At 43.0% G+C, this 18,443-nt stretch overlaps 1 protein-coding gene across 6 annotated transcripts in view; it reads right to left on the reverse strand.

Annotated features, from left to right (window-relative positions):
* The window catches only part of ptprdb (protein tyrosine phosphatase receptor type Db), an 88,279-nt gene that overhangs the window by 21,272 nt on the left and 48,564 nt on the right, over window positions 1–18,443 (reverse strand). For 3 of the 6 annotated variants that reach the window (XM_026303129.1, XM_026303133.1, XM_026303128.1), the window contains 16 exons: window positions 17,609–17,620; window positions 16,821–17,090; window positions 12,340–12,449; window positions 11,649–11,846; window positions 11,231–11,356; window positions 10,960–11,107; window positions 10,652–10,797; window positions 10,385–10,529; window positions 9,253–9,555; window positions 7,965–8,158; window positions 7,488–7,514; window positions 6,853–6,970; window positions 5,960–6,547; window positions 5,483–5,577; window positions 4,735–4,991; window positions 1,591–1,684 (listed from right to left, as the gene is read on the reverse strand). In XM_026303129.1, coding sequence (XP_026158914.1) covers window positions 1,591–1,684; window positions 4,735–4,991; window positions 5,483–5,577; window positions 5,960–6,547; window positions 6,853–6,970; window positions 7,488–7,514; window positions 7,965–8,158; window positions 9,253–9,555; window positions 10,385–10,529; window positions 10,652–10,797; window positions 10,960–11,107; window positions 11,231–11,356; window positions 11,649–11,846; window positions 12,340–12,449; window positions 16,821–17,090; window positions 17,609–17,620 — 2,831 coding nt within the window. The remainder of the gene's footprint in view (window positions 1–1,590; window positions 1,685–4,734; window positions 4,992–5,482; window positions 5,578–5,959; window positions 6,548–6,852; window positions 6,971–7,487; window positions 7,515–7,964; window positions 8,159–9,252; window positions 9,556–10,384; window positions 10,530–10,651; window positions 10,798–10,959; window positions 11,108–11,230; window positions 11,357–11,648; window positions 11,847–12,339; window positions 12,450–16,820; window positions 17,091–17,608; window positions 17,621–18,443) is intronic. The other 3 variants (XM_026303134.1, XM_026303131.1, XM_026303130.1) reach the window with 1 other exon arrangement.

The raw sequence follows: 18,443 nt of genomic DNA on the forward strand, positions 1-18,443 counted from the left end.
CCAGCTCCTCACGGAACACGTATTCCGATTACATGGAATTACCCAGGACGTGGTGTCGAATAGAGGGTCACAATTTACATCACGGGTCTGGTGGCCATTTTGCAGGAGTCTCGGGGCTTCGGTTAGCCTATCCTCCGGATTCCACCCCCAATCCAATGGCCAGTCCGAACGTACTAACCAGGAGCTGGAGGCCGTCCTCCGCTGTGTGACCGCTACTAATCCCACCTCATGGAGTACTAGCCTTCCCTGGGTGGAGTACGCCCACAATTCTCAGGTGAGTTCCGCCTCCACACTTATCGGACCACACCATAAAGTTCACCATATCCAAACTAGTCAACCCGGTGGCGGTTTGTTTGGCCCTACCGCCATCCATGAAGATCCACCCAGTCTGCCACATCTCTGAGCTAAAACCAGTCTCTGCTAGCCCGCTGCAGTACCTGGTGGACTGGGAGGGTTACGGGCTAGAGGAACGCTCTTGGGTGTCCCACTCGGCTATTCTGGACCAGGATCTGATCCAAAGTTTTCATCGTCGCCATCCTGACAAAGGGGGTCGCCGAAAGGCGTCCCTTGGGGGAGGGGGGGTACTGTCGCCCCTGCTCCTTCCTAGTGTGTCTCTCCTTTTTCCTCTCCCCTGTCTTGTTTGTCTAAATTCCACGCAGGTGTGTGAGGAGAGCAGGCGTGCAATCAATTTACCACAGCAACCATAAAAGTCCCATTCTTCTTCTGTCACATCACCAGTTCGTCAGGTAGAAGAAACTATAGGCCAACATTTCTTTGAAGAAAGGGAAACGCTACTCCTGTACTTACCGGCGCCTTCTACTACACAGGTTCTTCTCCTTGGCTGCCTGGTTGCGACGCCTGCCACTGACGAGCTGCGGCATCTCCGGGATCAACCTCTGTTCTGCCAGTCGTCAGTCAGCGCCGCCTCATTGAGAACACACTCTTCAGTCCGAGACGCTGCTCGTTTCCACTCCTTGACTGCATTAAATAAAACTGTTGCTTTTCGGATCTGCGCTTGGGTTCTCCTCATTTCGCAACACGTGACAAACCAGTTCCCAGTCTGGGTTCAGGAGGCAGACATTCTCTGTACTTTTAAGGCTACACTTAAAACCTTCCTCTTTAGCAAAGTGTATAGTTAGGGCTGGCTTCGGGTAACCCTGAACCATCCCCTTGGTTATGCTGCTATAGGCCTAGACTGCCCGAGGACCATCGGAGCACCGAGCTCCCCTACCCCTCCCCTCCCTTCCCCTCTCTTCCTCTCCTCCCACCTCATGTATATTCCACCATTGAATGTCACTAACCTTGTGCTCTCTCTCTCCCCTAGTTTGTGCTCTCTCCCTCTCTCTCTGTTCTCTCTCTGTACCATCCTTTTTCTTCCGTTAAAGGCAGTTTGTCCTTTCCACTGTCGCCAAGTACTTGCTCATAAGGGATTTGTTGGGTTTTTTGTTTTTGTAAAGTGCCTTGAGATGATTTGTATTGTGATTTGTGCTATACAAATGAAATTGAATTGAATTGAATTGAATTAATAACACTTTTGTTTTGAATATTGTTTAGGTGTTTGTGTCATCTCCTGTCTGGTGCATATTTCACCTCATCCAGGTTCATCTGGTCCGGTTCCTCCCATGTATTCAGGAACTTCCCAGCTCTCTGCTTCTTGAGTGGCACCACCACAATGTAGTAACCCCTGAAACACAGCGTTCACTGGGTTTACACCTGAGGAAATATACCATGAACTACGAGTTTCTTCACCGTTTCCTGACATTCCCACCAGCACCAGCAGAAACACTAGCACTTGACATTTAAAGAAAAGGTTTGACATTTTTCGTAAATACACTGATTTGATCTTATTAGTGGCTGCGGCTCAAGAGTTAGAGCAGGTGGACCAATAATCACAGGGTTGGTGTTCTGGTCTCAGGCTCCTCCCATTCACATGTCCAAGCATAATGCAGTGGTCAGGCAGGTACTATATGTTAGAGTAGGTCACTGCCATTAGAGTGTGTCACATTGTAAAGCCCTTCTGATAAAAGTGTTGCGTTATATGTCAGTATACACTAAATGCAACTATTTTTAATTGATTTCTCTTTTGCTCAGAGTCAGGTAAGAACATACAGTGGGTACGGAAAGTATTCAGACCCCTTTAAATTTTTCACTCTTTGTGTCATTGCAGCCATTTGCCAAAATCAAAAAAGTTCATTTTATTTCTCATTAATGTACACTCAGCACCCCATCTTGACAGAAAAAAAACAGAAATGTAGAAATTTTTGCAAATTTATTAAAAAAGAAAAACTGAAATATCACATGGTCATAAGTATTCAGACCCTTTGCAGTGACACTCATATTTAACTCACATGCTGTCCATTTCTTCTGATCCTCCTTGAGATGGTTCTGCTCCTTCATTGGAGTCCAGCTGTGTTTAATTAAACTGATTGGACTTTAGGAAAGCCTGTCTATATAAGACCTTACAGCTCACAGTGCATGTCAGAGCAAATGATAATCATGAGGTCGAAGGAACTGCCCAAGGAGCTCAGAGACAGAATTGTGGCAAGGCACAGATCTGGCCAAGGTTACAAAAGAATTTCTGCAGCACTCCAGGTTCCTAAGAGCACAGTGGCCTCCATAATCCTCAAATGGAAAAAGTTTGGGACGACCAGAACTCTTCCTAGACCTGGCCGTGCAGCCAAACTGAGCAATCGTGGGAGAAGAGTCTTGGTGAGAGAGGTAAAGAAGAACCCAAAGATCACTGTGGCTGAGCTTCAGAGATGCAGTAGGGAGATGGGAGAAAGTTCCACAAAATCAACTATCACTGCAGCCCTCCACCAGTCAGGGCTTTATGGCAGAGTGGCCCGACGGAAGCCTCTCCTCAGTGCAAGACACATGAAAGCCTGCATAGAGTTTGCCAAAAAACACATGAAGGACTCCCAGACTATGAGATATAAGATTCTCTGGTCTGATGAGACCAAGATTGAACTTTTTGGCATTAATTCTGAGCGGTATGTGTGGAGAAAACCAGGCACTGCTCATCACCTACCCAATACAATCCCAACAGTTAAACATGGTGGTGGGAGCATCATGTTGTGGGGGTGTTTTTCAGCTGCAGGGACACGACAACTGGTTGCAATTGAAGGAAAGATGAATGCGGCCAAGTACAGAGATATCCTGGAAGAAAACCTCTTCCAGAGTGCTCAGGACCTCAGACTGGGCTGAAGGTTCACCTTTCAACAGGACAATGACCCTAAGCACACAGCTAAAATAACAAAGGAGTGGCTTCGGAACAACTCTGTGACCGTTCTTGACTGGCCCAGCCAGAGCCCTGACCTAAACCCAATTGTGCATCTCTGGAGAGACCTGAAAATGGCTGTCCACCAACGTTCACCATCCAACCTGACAGAACTGGAGAGGATCTGCAAGGAAGAATGGCAGAGGATCCCCAAATCCAGGTGTGAAAAACTTTTTGCATCATTCCCAAGAAGACTCATGGCTGTACTAGCTCAAAAGGGTGCTTCTACTCAATACTGAGTACAGGGTCTGAATACTTATGACCATGTGATATTTCAGTTTTTCTTTTTTAATAAATTTACAAAAATTTCTACATTTCTGGTTTTTTCTATCAAGACGGGGTGCTGAGTGTATATTAATGAGAAATAAAATGAACTTTTTTGATTTTGGCAAATGGCTGCAATGACACAAAGAGTGAAAATTATAAAGGGGTCTGAATACTTTCCGTACCCACTGTAAATACAACTATCTTGGTGTAAAGAGCCTAACCCTTGTTAAATGTTGTAATTGTTGTGCTCATAGTCAGTTTTTGTTAGCTTCAGACAGAGCTGCTGCTGTGGCTGTATATTTACTGTTCAAACATAAGAGTGGTTCTCACCAAGAAAGCCAACAGGCCTGTTTACCTACTCTTCTGATCTTCTACTATGGAGTACTGTGTCATTAACACAGGATAATGTGGTAGGAGCGACAGCAGATGCGACGTGATACTGTAAATGTAAACAGTATGGTTGTTTCTGGAGCACTGGGCCAAGTGTGAGACAAACACACTGAAGTGGGGAATATATGCCAGAATATATGCAGCCATCAAGCAACAAGGGCACAGAGAGAAAAATCATATGTCATCAGAAGACTTGATTGCTCTGTATGTGCACTATGCTGACTATGCTGAGTGGTACTGTAGAAAGCAGCTTGCTTTGTCTGAAAAAATGTGACATTTTTACAGCTCTAAAGCTCAAACGGCAAGAAAAGTAAAATAAAATTGCAAATATGCAATTAAAGTTCATCCATATAGACATCTCCAACAAACCAAATCATGAGATTTTTAAAAATACCTAGAGAGTGATTTCATCTGGCTAATTACAATTTCAGACCTTGTTACCTTAAGATGGGAAAGAATGTGGAGTGATTCAGGCTGAAATGTGAGGATGAATAAGAAATGTTTCCATCTGATTTTGTCTGTCTATTTTTCAAAAGTCAGATGAGATTATTAGCTTTCTGCTCTCATTCAGCCTGTGATGGGAGCTCTCAGGCTTATTCTGCTGCCAACTCAGACAAATCCCCCCAATAGACCAATAAATGAAAAGATTGTGAAATCACCTCAAATGGGTCTGTGGAGCAATTAAGTTGACAACAGCCTAATTACAAATTCTGTACAGCTATCAAAACACTCACATCTATTCATTAAATTAAACGATATGTTTAACATCCTTACTACCATCTTTGCTCTCTCGTCTCTACCTGACTTTGGCTGCGGTCTGCACAGTAGGCAGCTGCACAGTCACCATGCCATCTGCGTTGGTCTTTCCCACCATGGTTGGTTTGGTCTTCAGGATGTCCGGAGCCGTGGTGGCGGTGACGCGGTGCTGCAGGCCTCCGGCGCTGTTTGCTCGGTTGGTGAGCAGAAACGAGTACTGAGTGTCCGGCTCCAGGCCGGTGATCAGCTTCTGAGTCTGTTTGCCATCCACTTCAACAGACTGGCCCTTTCCATACAGGATCTGGACACAAGATGTGTTATATCACTTGAGAGTTCATTTAATGCCACATATGCTAAAAAACAACTGCACTTTCATGGTGTTGTTTAACCTAAAATTATAACTGCCCTTTTTTTGCTTTTCCATTTTTGTATATATATTTTATTTTATATTTATATTTGTTTTCTTCCATTTTTTAAAAATTAATCTTTAAACCTTTGTATATAGAGAGAGCTTAGTAAACCAGCATCAAATCGCTTGTTTGTGTGCACAAACCTGGCCAATACAGCTGATTCTGATACTAAAGTGCAAAGCCTCCCTGATGGACATTTCGTGCTGCAAACTTATACGTGTTGTATATATTTATCATTTACGCATAATCTCAATAACCCTGAATTTTTAAATTCCTGACCTGTAGTTAAGACTCAGCTTTATTTGTTGGTACACTATTTATGACCTGGACAATCTTTGATCATTTAACTTAATTTAAATGTGGAAAAAGCAAATTTATTTACAGTGAAGGGCTGGGCTGGGTTTTTGTCTCGGATCTCCCAGGACAGCAGGACAGAGCTCTTCATGGCAGCTTTTACTCTGAAGTTGGTGGCAAAAACTAAGGTACATAGGAAGAAAAAAAATAAAAGAAAGAAAAGCATGAATATGATTCCTCAGTCTCATTTAATCTCTGGAACACAATGGCCTTACCTGTGTACCAGTCTCAAGCTAACTACCTGTGTGACTGCACAGGGACACTTGCCCAAGACTCAAGACTCTTACCTTGATTTGGGAAAAGGACGTTGGGTCTAAGACTACAGTGACAAGACAATGAAAAAGGACACTTAGGATGTTGTTGCCAGACGTTGTGTGTCTGATTGTGTGTGTGTTTGCACGTGGGGCTTAATGTGCACAATGTAAATACAGTTGTGCTGTTAGGAAGCCTGTCTTACATCCTGAACAATGGCAATGGGTTGTTCGAAAGTGAGTGTGAGTCCTACCTTGGTCCAGCCGCTGTGTCCTAAACTGGACACTGGGGCTGTACGGCCCAGGACCGACAGCTGTGAATGCGCACACCCTCACATCATACACAGTATCGGCACTCAGACCCTCCAGCAACACACTCGACTCTGGAGTGAGCACAACAACTTCTGAGCCGTTCCCTCGACTATTAATGTCCTTATAGAGCACTGAGTACTTTGTGATTTTTCCATTTTGCTCTATCAGTGGGACAGGTTTCCATGTCAGCAGCATGGAGGCTGCTAAAGCCTCCTCAGACATGATATTTTCTGGATATCCATTTGGGGCATCTTCTGGAGTAGTCACCTCCTTTACTGCCTCCTCTCCATAGCCCACTTTATTACGGGCAGAGAGTCTAAACACATAGTTAGCTCCTTTGTGAATGTCCAGTGCGGTGTAGTGGTTCTCCTTGATGGGGAACTCCACCACCGTGAAGGGAAGGACATCGGTGCGGCCAAAAGTGAGGCGGTACCCCAGGAGCAGGGTGAGCGGGTTTGGCGGCGGGTACCACTGAAGCAGAGCAGTACCCGAATCAGTGGCGCTTACCATCAGTTTGGGCTTCTCAGGCACTAGAGAGGAAAACCAGGAGACAGAGAATCATGAAAAGATAATTAGAGGATAATTATAAAAGCACATTATTCATAACCTCAAGTAAAACTGGGAAACATGATTAATATGACACTAAATTGTTTTTTTTTTTACTGGTATATCACGATGTTACAGAGTGAGACATAAAACAATTCAATGATTTAATGGCCTCTAGAGATCATTGGCAAGGTCACAGTCTTGGAGATCATTTATATGTGTTATTCTTTGCTTCTGCAGCTAAATGTCTTTCTTATATTAGCGTGTGAGTCTGAGGACACACACGTACGTGGCAAGGCAGTGCACACGGTAACGGGTTTGCTGCGAGCACCATCGCCTTTGGCAGTGTAAGCCCCCACTGACACAGAGTAGGAGGTGTCTGCCTTCAGGTCTCCGAGAACCACGTCCTGCAGGACAACAAAATGCACTGTCAGCTGCAAAAGGCCTGTGTCCTATGTCCTTAAAAATTCTAGGTCTTCTGTTTTTGGGGAAATGTATCAGGGGTATTGTGTTTGATCACCTCACCCAAACTAAGAATTCAAAACAAGTACTATTACTACTACTTTGATCTCAACAAAGCTGTGGTTCATTCAATACTCATTTAGATTTATCACCATCTAAAGTCTCAACACAATATTTTCATCATTTCTTGGTCCATGGAAAGTATAAATAATCACAGTATTTTGGCAGTACCCACAAATGACTCATGTCATCTGTGAGTTATCTGTGATTCTCCTGGGTCCTTTATTAAAAATTCTGGAGCACAGAGAACACAGATGAAAAAGGAACCTCCTTCTGGGTTTTAAACCCTTCTTCTGGTCCTACAAGATTTTAAAACTAAAATCTCATATGTATGACTCATCCACTCTTCATGATGTTTTATCATTATTATTCAATAATACGCTTGAAGAAAGGTTTACTCACATATCCAGCCGAGACACCATATCCCCACTGAACAATGGCAGGGCAGAGAGAAAAGGGAAAGAGAGAAACACACAATTCTTCACATTTGAGAAAAATCTAAATTCTTTAAACAACCCTAAGAAACGTTTCTGCTCAGTTTCTTTGTTCATTTGGTGATCAGTCATCATTTATAATTATTTTTAACACGTGTGTCAGAGTGCTGAGTGTGTGTTTGCAGGAAAAAACAAGGTGCTGAGCTTTTCTACAGCAATAAGCAGGTGGTCACAAACCTGGCTTTCACATTTGTAAAGTATATTCAGATGTGTTGGGCTGAACTTTTGATTTCATCATGGTTCTTATCAATCTACAATTCACACTAAATGTTACTGTATTAGTGTACAACACAAAAAGGTGCACATATGGACCTTCGGGTGCTATTTAGGCATAAGGCATTCATACAACAGTCCTGACACAGTTAAACTAATTATCAGGTGTTACCTGGGAGTCCTCTATGAGGATGTCCTTAATGAAGGGCTGACCCTGAGGTTCTCCGTAGTTCATTCTCACATAGTGCACTTGGTAGCCTCTGATCTGACCGTGCTGTCGTTCGGGTGCTGGTGCTCGCCATTTCACCCTAACAGCCGAGGCGTTCACAGTCTCTGCCTCCACCCCTCGCGGAGGGCCACTTGGAACTAAAAATGCATTTTGGGATAAAGGTCAAGGGTCACAGACGATGGGCACTTCTCAAGTAAAGGCCTTCACTGTAGTGAAGTTTTTAATCAAAGTGTTTTTTTAAAATCAAAAATATATTGATTTTAGGGGCAGATAAAAAAAACCTCAAAAGCAGAAAAAATACAACCTTCAAAAAAGTCTAAAACTGCTTGTCTGGGAAAAAAGTCAAAATAGTGTAAAAAAAATGAGAGTGCTTGAGGAAAAAACATGAAGGAAAAAATCAGTGGAGGATAAGAAGCAAATGTAGAGAAAGATAAGAATGGCAGATAGAAAAGGATTTGTTGCCAGAGGCAGATAAACAGTGGCAGGCAGTCAAAGAAAAAAATACTGGTAACAGGAAAAACCTCCCTCATGCTGCCAAGAACACTTCTCTCAAAAAAATTAAAAAATAAAACACTAAAAAACCTAGAGTTCAAAAAATGTCTTAGTAAAATGATTTGGAAAATGGCATATTTTATATCAATTTCAAAAATATCAATGAATATTCTATAGGCACAATAAAATACAAGTTTGGTAAAAGATATTTAAATAGTTGTTCATGAACTGGTGAGGAGCTGAAGGGGCAGATGGTCAGAAAGAAAAGCCAAGGTGAGGAGAGGCCAAGGAACAGGCATAGCCAAAAGGTTCATTTTGGTACTGTTAGCTGGTAAAAAATAGCAGACTGTAGAAGACAGGAGAATGTGGAAAAAAGATGCTGGTTAAAAAAGAGGATAAAATTGGCTGCTGGAGAAAAAAGTGTTGCTGCTCACAGGAGAATGTGGGTAAATGGTGAGTAGCAGGAGGAGGTTTCCAGATGTTGGGAGGTTTCTGGCAATCATGGAGGAATAAAGGGGAAGTTTTCAAGAAAGGGTCAGTCTGACAGTGGTTCTTAAATGCATCATCCATTTAGACTGCAGCTCACAGCTACACAACATGCCTGTGCTGGCCAAAGGAGGAAGTTGCTGTAAGTTTAGGTGCTTTGAGCTCATTGGTGCTATGTTAGTGAACTAGAGGTGGTCACTGTCAGTGGGGTGAACCATCCTAAGACAAGCATGGGGTTTGTTTGGGAACATACCATCTTCCTCGGTGCGGATAAGCAGCTGTAAACTTTCTGGCCCGTCCCCAGCTTCCGTCTGCGCCCGTACCGTTATGCCATACTCAGTCCATTTCTCTAGGTTCTCCAGGAGATATGGAGAACTTTCTGGGGGAACTTCATCAATTCTTTTAGACGTCTTGTTGCCCTCAGCAGTGGAGTACTGGATGGAGTATCCTGTAATGATGCCGTTCTGAAACTCCAGAGGAGGTGGAGCCCAACTTACCAGGATGCTGGTAGAACTGGGACTGGTGCATGTGATGTCCTGAGGAGGTGCTGAGGGAACTGATTGGCCAGTTTTGAGGAAGCACAATTGGGTTGTTTGAGGAAATGTTAATCGGTTGTGTGTGCAAGTTGTTATTGGTGTGTGGAGGGGTAAGGAAGTGAGGAATGGGCATGAAATTGAGCAGATGAGAGACAGAGAACAAAAGACAAAGAAACATAAAATGAAAACAAAACACTGGAAAACAGAAGCTGTTATGAAAAATGACCCTGTGATTTTAAAGCAAGATGGCTGAACAAAGATACTGCGAGATGGGTGTCAACTTCTGTTTTGGTAGAAATGTCTGATTAATGAAAAACGAGTGAATGACTTAAAAGAGATGCAACACAAAAACACTGACTAGAGCTTTAACACACATACCTGCCCACAACTTACTTGCCTTACAGCCTACCCAAGCCTCTGTGCTTCATCCACGATAGAGATTCATCAGCTCTACCTACAAACATCTGGCTTCTTACCTTGTTTTGACTGAATCTGTCTCAGACCTCAGCTTGATAGTCAACAAATTAAGTTTTGCTATCAATCACGAAGTTACTCTATACCATGTTAAAATGCAAGGTCTGGAAATCACAAATGAATTATTTGGTGCTATATTTGTTGAAATATCAAATCTGAGGTCAGTTAAGGTCTGGATTTGTGACAATGCAAAAAGCAACAAAGCAGGTGCCAAAAAATGCTGTGTGTGACGCAGATGTACAGTATTATTTGTGGGTGGGTTTTTATGTGAATTCAGATTTTTGCATTGTCAAAATGGAAACCTGTTTCTCACTCTCACTTTCAAACACTGACACACACACCTTCACACACAGCTGTGTGTGAGGTTAGACCTACGCGTCTGTGGCGTGTCGATGGACACTTCATTGGTATAAGCTCCGATCCCATGCTTGCTGCGGGCAGCCAGCTGGAAGGTGTAGGTGGAGAAGGGCTTCAAGTTCTTCAACAGGAAGGAGGTGGAAGGCTCAAAGCTGACTTTCTTCTGAAAGGTGCGAAAAGACAACACCTTTTATCACTGAGATCGAGTCATCTTCTGATCAGTTCTCATCCATCCAGTAAAACTGTTAATCTCAGCTAGCAATCCATCAGTCTCTCCGTCCTTACCTCCTCCGTGTCATCAGCTCGTCGGTAGACCAGTTCATACCCTGTGATCTGGTTGTCAGGACCACCCTGGGGTGGGGCCACCCAGGTCAACAGGATACTGGTCTCAGACTTGGCCTCTCCCTTAAACTCTGAAGGTTGGGATGGAACTACAGAGTTGCAGAATACCAGGATTAGTAAAGAATGCCTTACAGATTCCCTTTTGGTTGGCAATTTCTTTTGAGAACGACGAATGCAGACACATTCAGTATAGTATGGTATTTCTGGCTGATGCATGCCAACACATAATACCCTTTGTAGCTGTATCTTACCTCCAGTCTTGGCTATAATTTGCAGGTCTTGGGACAGGGGTCCATCTCCTACAGAGGTAAAGGCCAGTACTCGGATGTAGTAAGTCTTGTTGGGAGTCAAACCCTGGATAGTGATGAAGTTGGCACTGCGCACCATCTGCTTCTCCCACTGCACAACACAAACACAAGACAATTCATGAAGCAAGTAACACACAGATGCACAGTCATGTATCGGACACTTGCCGCTTAATAAGAGGTATAACAAGTAAAGCATGAACACACAGGTACGCACCTGGTTGACTGGCAGCATGTTGTCTGAGGTGTAGTAGACTCTGTAGCCAACCACCTGTCCGTTCGGTTCCTCTGGTTCGTCCCAATGGATGATTGCTGTTGTGGTGCTGAGCATTCGACCTCTGACCTGCAGAGCGAACAGGAAGAAAAAACTTGCTGTAATTTCACTGAAGCAAGTTCTGTGGCACAAAAGTGGAAATCAGGATTTATATAACATGCTGCCATGTCAGTCAGAATTATGGCAGCTCATCATATTGCATAACAACCAAGCTGAGTTTTTCTAAGTCTGTTACAACAGCTTGAAATAAGAGCTGAGCATTAAAAAGCAACTTGATTTTCAAACAGAACCAAAATTGCAGCTTTGGAAAACACATTTCTGTAACTGTAAAAACACTGTACAGTCAAAACACCATCCCGACCTGTCGTGGAGGTGACGATGGGGCCTGCTCTGCTGTGCGAGCCTCCACCACTTCACTCGAGGGACCCTGGCCAATCGTGTTTACGGCTGCCACTCGAAAGTCATAGTGGGAGTAAGGGCTTAGGCCACCCACGCTGTAACGTGTTGTGGCGATGCCATCAATCTCTTTATAGGGGTCCTCTGAGCCTTTGGCACGGTGCTGCAATGGAAGAGGGACAAGAGAAGACTATTGTGATTTAAAGCTGAATTATCTGACTCTGTACTGAAGATAGGCTACTAACAGTTTTGTGTATGTATATTAATACGTACAAATCAAGCTTTTGGCCAAGATTTATGCCACAAAATGCATAGAATCACAGATCGCACACATCTAATGGAGGTGTCTTGGTTTCTGTGAGTATAGTATTCAGTCACTGCTGTTTAAGCAGTTTGTGTTTCATTATTACATTTCATTTCATTACTCCCTGTGGGCAGAAACACCCGATTTCATTTGAGCAGTTTGGACAATTTTATTAGTATCAGGTAAAGCTCTTTTCTTTTGCAGCTCTACTTAGTTATGTAGACTGTTAACATTTATATAAAAGTCTAGTGCAGCTTTAGAAAGGTCTGTGTCTCTGAAACCTGTGTGCACATGAGGCAGCGTGTGTGCGTAAATGCAAAGTGTGTGAATTCCTGTGCTTCTTGTCACACACCTGTATAATATAGTAGGAAACAGGTTCAGGGTTTCCAGAGTCCCAGGTGAGAGTAATGCTTGTTGCAGTTCTCTCCGTCACCACAGGGGTGCCAGGGGCCTTCGGAAGAGCTGATCGGGTGAAAGGGAGAGAAATCTCATTAATCTTTTTCTGAAAAAAATAAAATTAAATTTCCAAACTTGTATTGTTTGAAAAAAAATGATGAGAACGCCACCATGAACATAATCTCTACACAAGAATTAAAGATCCTGGAAAACAATTATAGACTAAACTGGACAAAGCAACTCCAGCCAGTTAAAAAATGTATCACTTCAAAAATACTTGAAACTTCTTGCGCTAAATGCAGACCTAATAAAAACAGTGAAATGCTTTTTCAGCAAGAGAAAAGTGCCCAGTCACACAAACAGAAGCAACTGGGGTAAGCGAATCACTTTTGTCTTGCAAGCGTATCGTGTTGTTTGTGTTGCATAGTTCGTCTAAAGACTAGCAACAGACTAGCTATAGTCTAACACACCTAAAAACCAACTAAACTCTAAACAATTCATTAACTGCTACATTCCGGTACTAGTCAAGTACCTTTCTGTTTTGACCGGTATTTGTTGCTATTTTCTGACTTAGCGCTCGTTAGCCTACCAGTTAGCTTAGCTAGCTAGTAACTTGGCCTCTCCCTCTCTCTTTCTTGCTCGGTGTGCCACATGTTTAGTTATTCCTCTGCCTCCTTTAGCGATAATGATACCTGTAATAAGTGTAAGGTTCTGTTAGCCTTGGAGGCGAGGATCACTGATTTGGAAGCGCGGCTCCTCACCTTCGAACAAAAGCCTGCTAGCCTAGCCCCGTTAGCTGGTGTGGAGCCACCGAACTCAGGGTCTGTTAGCGGTCCAAGGACAGCTCCGGAGAAGCCCGGAGAATTAGCCTGGGTGATGGTCCGACGGAAACGTACTCCTAAGCAGAAGCCCACGGCTCATCACCTGCCTGTTCACGTTTCTAATAGATTTTCCCCGCTCAGCGACACACCCGCTGAGAAACCGACTCTGATAATTGGCGATTCCATAGTCAGGAACGTGAAAATAGAGACACCAGCGACCATAGTCAAAGCCAGAGCGGGCGACATCGAGTCAAATCTGAAGCTGCTGGCTAAGGCTAATCGTAAATATGGGAAAATTATTATTCACGTCGGCAGCAACGACACCCGGTTACGCCAATCGGAGGTCACTAAAATTAATGTTGAGTCGGTGTGTAACTTTGCTAAATTAATGTCGGACTCTGTAGTTTTCTCTGGACCCCTCCCCAATCTGACCAGCGATGACATGTTTAGCCGCATGTCGTCGTTCCGTCGCTGGCTGTTTAGGTGGTGTCCAGCAAACGATGTGGGCTTCATAGACAATTGGGCCACTTTCTGGGGAAAACCCGGTCTGGTAGCGAGAGATGGCATCCATCCCACTTTGAATGGTGCAGCTCTCATCTCTAGAAATTTGGCCGAGTTTATTAGCCGACCTAAAGCCTGACAATCCAGGGTGGGGACCGGGATGCAGAGACTCTAAAACGCCTCTATGCAGTTTCCTTAGAGCCGCCGCCCCCTTCAAACCACATAGAGACTGTGTCTGCCCCTCGAACATATAAATCAAATAAATCAGAAGTTAACAGAAGAGGAGTTATTCATAAAAACTTAATAAAAATTAAGACCACTCCTCTTATTGAACAGAAAAACAGAACTGTCAAATGTGGACTATTAAATATTAGGTCCCTTTCATCTAAATCTTTGTTAGTAAATGATTTGATAACTGATCACCAAATTGACCTACTTTATCTTACTGAAACCTGGCTACAGCAGGATGAATTTGTCAATCTGAATGAATCAACCCCCCTCAGTCATGAAAGTTATGTTCCTCGAAGCACAGGTCGAGGTGGAGGAGTAGCTGCAATCTTCCACTCAAACTTATTATTAAACTTTCATCCTCAGAACAGTTATAACTCATTTGAGAGCCTCACTCTTAGTCTCTCACATCCAAACTGGAAAACACAAAAACCAGTTCTACTTGTCATTGTGTACCGTCCACCTGTTCCTTACTCAGAGTTTTTAACTGAATTCCCTGACTTTCTGTCTGATTTAGTGCTTAGATCAGATAAAGTTATTATAGTGGGAGATTTTAACATTCATGTAGATGCTGAAAATAACGGCCTCAGCATTGCATTTAATTCTATATTAGATTCAATTGGTTTCATTCAAAATGTTAATACATTTTTCTAGCCAGGAAAAACAGTCTACTAACATATAAAAAAGCTCTCCGTAAAGCCAGAACTGCATACTATTCATCACTAATAGAGGAAAACAAGAACAATCCCAGGTTTCTTTTCAGCACTGTAGCCAGGCTGACAAAAAGTCACAGCTCTGTTGAGCCCAGTGTTCCCTTAGCTCTCAGCAGTGATGAATTTATGAGTTTCTTTACAAATAAAATCACAACTATTAGAGATAAAATTCAGCAGATGCTTTCTATACCTGCAATAAATGAATCTTCTACTACAGTAGCTCTTGAATCATCTGTAGGACCTCAGTTATGTTTAGACTGCGTCTCTCCCATAGATCTCTCTGAATTTACATCAGTAGTTGCTTCATCGAAATCATCAACATGTCTCTTAGACCCCATCCCGACTAGACTGCTTAAAGGCACCCTGCCATTAATAAACTCATCTTTATTGGACTTTTATTGAAATTTATCTCTAGTATCAGGCTACGTACCACAGGCCTTTAAGACTGCAGTAATCAAACCTTTACTCAAAAAGCCTAGTCTTGATCCAGGAGTCTTGGCTAATTATAGACCAATATCCAACCTGCCATTTATTTCTAAAATCCTAGAAAAAGCTGTTGCTAAGCAGCTATCAGACCACTTACACAGGAATGAACTATTTGAAGATTTTCAATCAGGATTTAGAGCACATCATTGTACAGAAACAGCACTGTTGAAAGTTACCAACGATCTTCTCTTAGCCTCAGATAATGGACTTGTTTCAATACTTGTCCTCCTAGACCTTAGTGCAGCATTCGACACCATTGACCACAACATCTTATTACAGAGACTGGAGCATGTGATTGGTATCAGAGGAACAGCGTTAAAGTGGTTCCAATCCTATTTATCGGACAGATTCCAGTTTGTTCATGTCCATGATGAACCTTCCACACGAACAAAAGTTAGTTATGGAGTTCCACAAGGCTGCTAGGACCGATTCTGTTCACCCTGTACATGCTTCCTTTAGGATATGTCATTAGGAAGCACTCTATTAATTACCACTGCTATGCAGATGACACTCAGTTATATCTATCTATTAAACCTGTTAACACAAACCAGTTAACCAGACTTCAAGCAAGTCTAACTGACATAAAGGCCTGGATGACCAGTAACTTTTTACTTTTAAACTCGGAGAAAACAGAAGTCATTATATTTGGGCCAAAAAATCTCAGAAATAACTTTTCTAAAATTATAGCTACTCTAGATGGCATAGCCCTGGCCTCCAGCACTACTGTAAAAAACCTTGGAGTTATTTTTGACCAGGACATGTCCTTTAACTCACACATAAAACAAATCTCTAGAACTGCATCCTTTCACCTGCGCAACATTGCCAAAATTAGGATATCCTGTCTCAATATGATGCAGAAAAACTAGTCCATGCATTTGTTACCTCAAGGCTGGATTACTGTAACTCATTACTATCTGGATGTCCCAATATCTCCATAAAAAGCCTCCAATTAATCCAGAATGCCGCAGCCAGAGTCCTGACAGGAACTAGCAAGAGAGATCATATTTCTCCTATACTGGCTTCTCTTCATTGGCTCCCTGTAAAATATAGAATAGAATTTAAAATCCTTCTTCTCACATGCAAATCCCTTATCCATAATCAAGCACCTTCATACCTTAAAGACCTCATAGTACCATATTATCCCAATAGACCACTTCGCTCTCAGAGTGCAGGTCTACTTGTGGTTCCCAGAGTTTCCAGAAGCAGACTGGAAGGCAGAGCCTTTAGTTATCAAGCTCCTCTCCTGTGGAACCAGCTCCCAGCCTGGGTTCAGGAGGCAGACACTCTCTGTACTTTTAAGGCTAGACTTAAAACCTTCAAAATTTGTTGTTTATTGTTGCTGTTCTTTTCTCTCTGCTCTATCCACTCACCCCAACCGGTCGAGGCAGATGGCCGCCCAAACTGAGCCCAGTTCTGCTGGAGATTTTTTCTTCCGTTAAAGGGAGTTTTTCCTCTCCACTGTCGCCAAGTGCTTGCTCATAAGGGAATTGTTAGGTTTTTAGTTTTAGTTTTTGTAAAGTGCCTTGAGATGATTTGTATTGTGATTTGGCGCTATACAAATAAAATTGAATTGAATTGAATTGAACTGTGTTATTGTCCTTTTAAAAATACTCTGCTTTTTTTGAAAGAAGTCAAACCGTCACCATCAAACCTCTTCTCTCCAATAAGCTACAAACCAATGAACACACCTTTTACAATAATCTGTGCCACTGCCTCAATCACACCAAGTGTCGACATGGCGACACAGGTGTAATTGTTGGACTGGCGTACGTCCGTCAGTTCCAAGACGTTCCGGCCAATGGGCATGTCATCTTCGGGCGTCAGATCTTCTGCTCCCAGCATCCACTTCACATAGGGCATGGGGGAGCCCACTGCCACACAGGTGATGTTGACGTTCCCGCCTGGCATGATCTCGCTGTCTGCCGGGGGGATGGAGAAGCGAGGCGGGACACGACGCACTGGACCACATAGCAACGAAAGCAGGAAGGCAGGAGAAGATAGATGATTAGAAATTCACAGCAGTAAAGTGTCCAGATGGGACAGTCAGGGTCTGTATACTGCAGGGTGTTTACTTATTTTGTTTGTGATCTGAAATTAAGTTTTATGGCATTGAGAGAAGACTGAAAGCATTGAGATAGTCAGATACATCAGCACTATGCCGCATGTGATTTCAAAATGTTTTATTCATGCTGTTTTTAGGTGTGCTTCATTAAATATTTTATGAACTGAAACACAAAAGATGCTCACCAAAAAAAAAAAACAACTCACAGCAAACACACATGCAGTCACAGGGGGGGAAGAGAAAAGAAGAGCACAGGGTCCTGTATGTCTCAAATGAGTAACCTGTACAGGCAGGTCTAACCCTTCAGTACCACACAGAAAACAGTTGAGACACATAAACATAAATGGCAGCTTAATGGAAGACAAGAAAATACTCAGGAGACATTCAAAAGAGCCACACAGTTACTGTACCAACCTTCTCGCAGCTCTGCAAAGGGAGGTAGGACAGAGCACGGCAGCAGTAGGAGAAAGAGAGAAAAGATGAAATATCAGAGACGGGGAAAGAGAACATGTTAGACAAAGAAGCCACAGAGAGAGGGATAGGCACAGAGAAAAAGGAAGAAAGAAAAAGACAGATAGGAAGAGAGAAAAATGAATTAAAAAACGGCCATAAATGTGTGTTGGAGAAAGTTGTCCTGTTTAAGGCAGCCTCCACTGTCTCCATAGACTGCCTGTCAAACACTCAGTGAGCAGCAGCACACAGACTTTGCTGACCCTGCCAACACTCTTCGATGCACATCACTGACTCTGTGCTGTTTGTGTATGTCTCTGTGTCTGCACGTGTGCGTCTGTATGATGCATACCATTATACAAACACGTATAATTATACGTGTATATATATATATATATATATGACACATATGACATAGATGTGTGTGCGTATGTGTACACATCTAGTCGTGTGTGTGTGTTTGTTTCGTATCCCCAAGAGCAATGTTGGAGGCAGAAAAGCATGCTACACTATTTAAATGCTTTTTTGGGGGGACAGGCAGGAAATAGAGGAAATGGCCCCAGGGAATAAAAATGTCTTCAAGATTCAAACATTTGCTGGGTATGTATGCATGTGTGTGTATGTTGAGGGAGAGGCTGCCTGAGGAGGTGAGATCCTGTCAGATCTGTGAGAGAAGTACAAGTTTTAACCAGACAATGATTTGGTTTTTCTCTGAGGTCTAAAGGCGAAGGAGTGAGGGCAGAGATTAATAGCCTGAATGAAACATTCAGCCCACCCTTAACTCAACGTAGAGGAGCGC

Source organism: Mastacembelus armatus, chromosome 1 (assembly GCF_900324485.2).
Source record: "Mastacembelus armatus chromosome 1, fMasArm1.2, whole genome shotgun sequence".
Classification (NCBI taxonomy): Eukaryota; Metazoa; Chordata; class Actinopteri; order Synbranchiformes; family Mastacembelidae; genus Mastacembelus; species Mastacembelus armatus.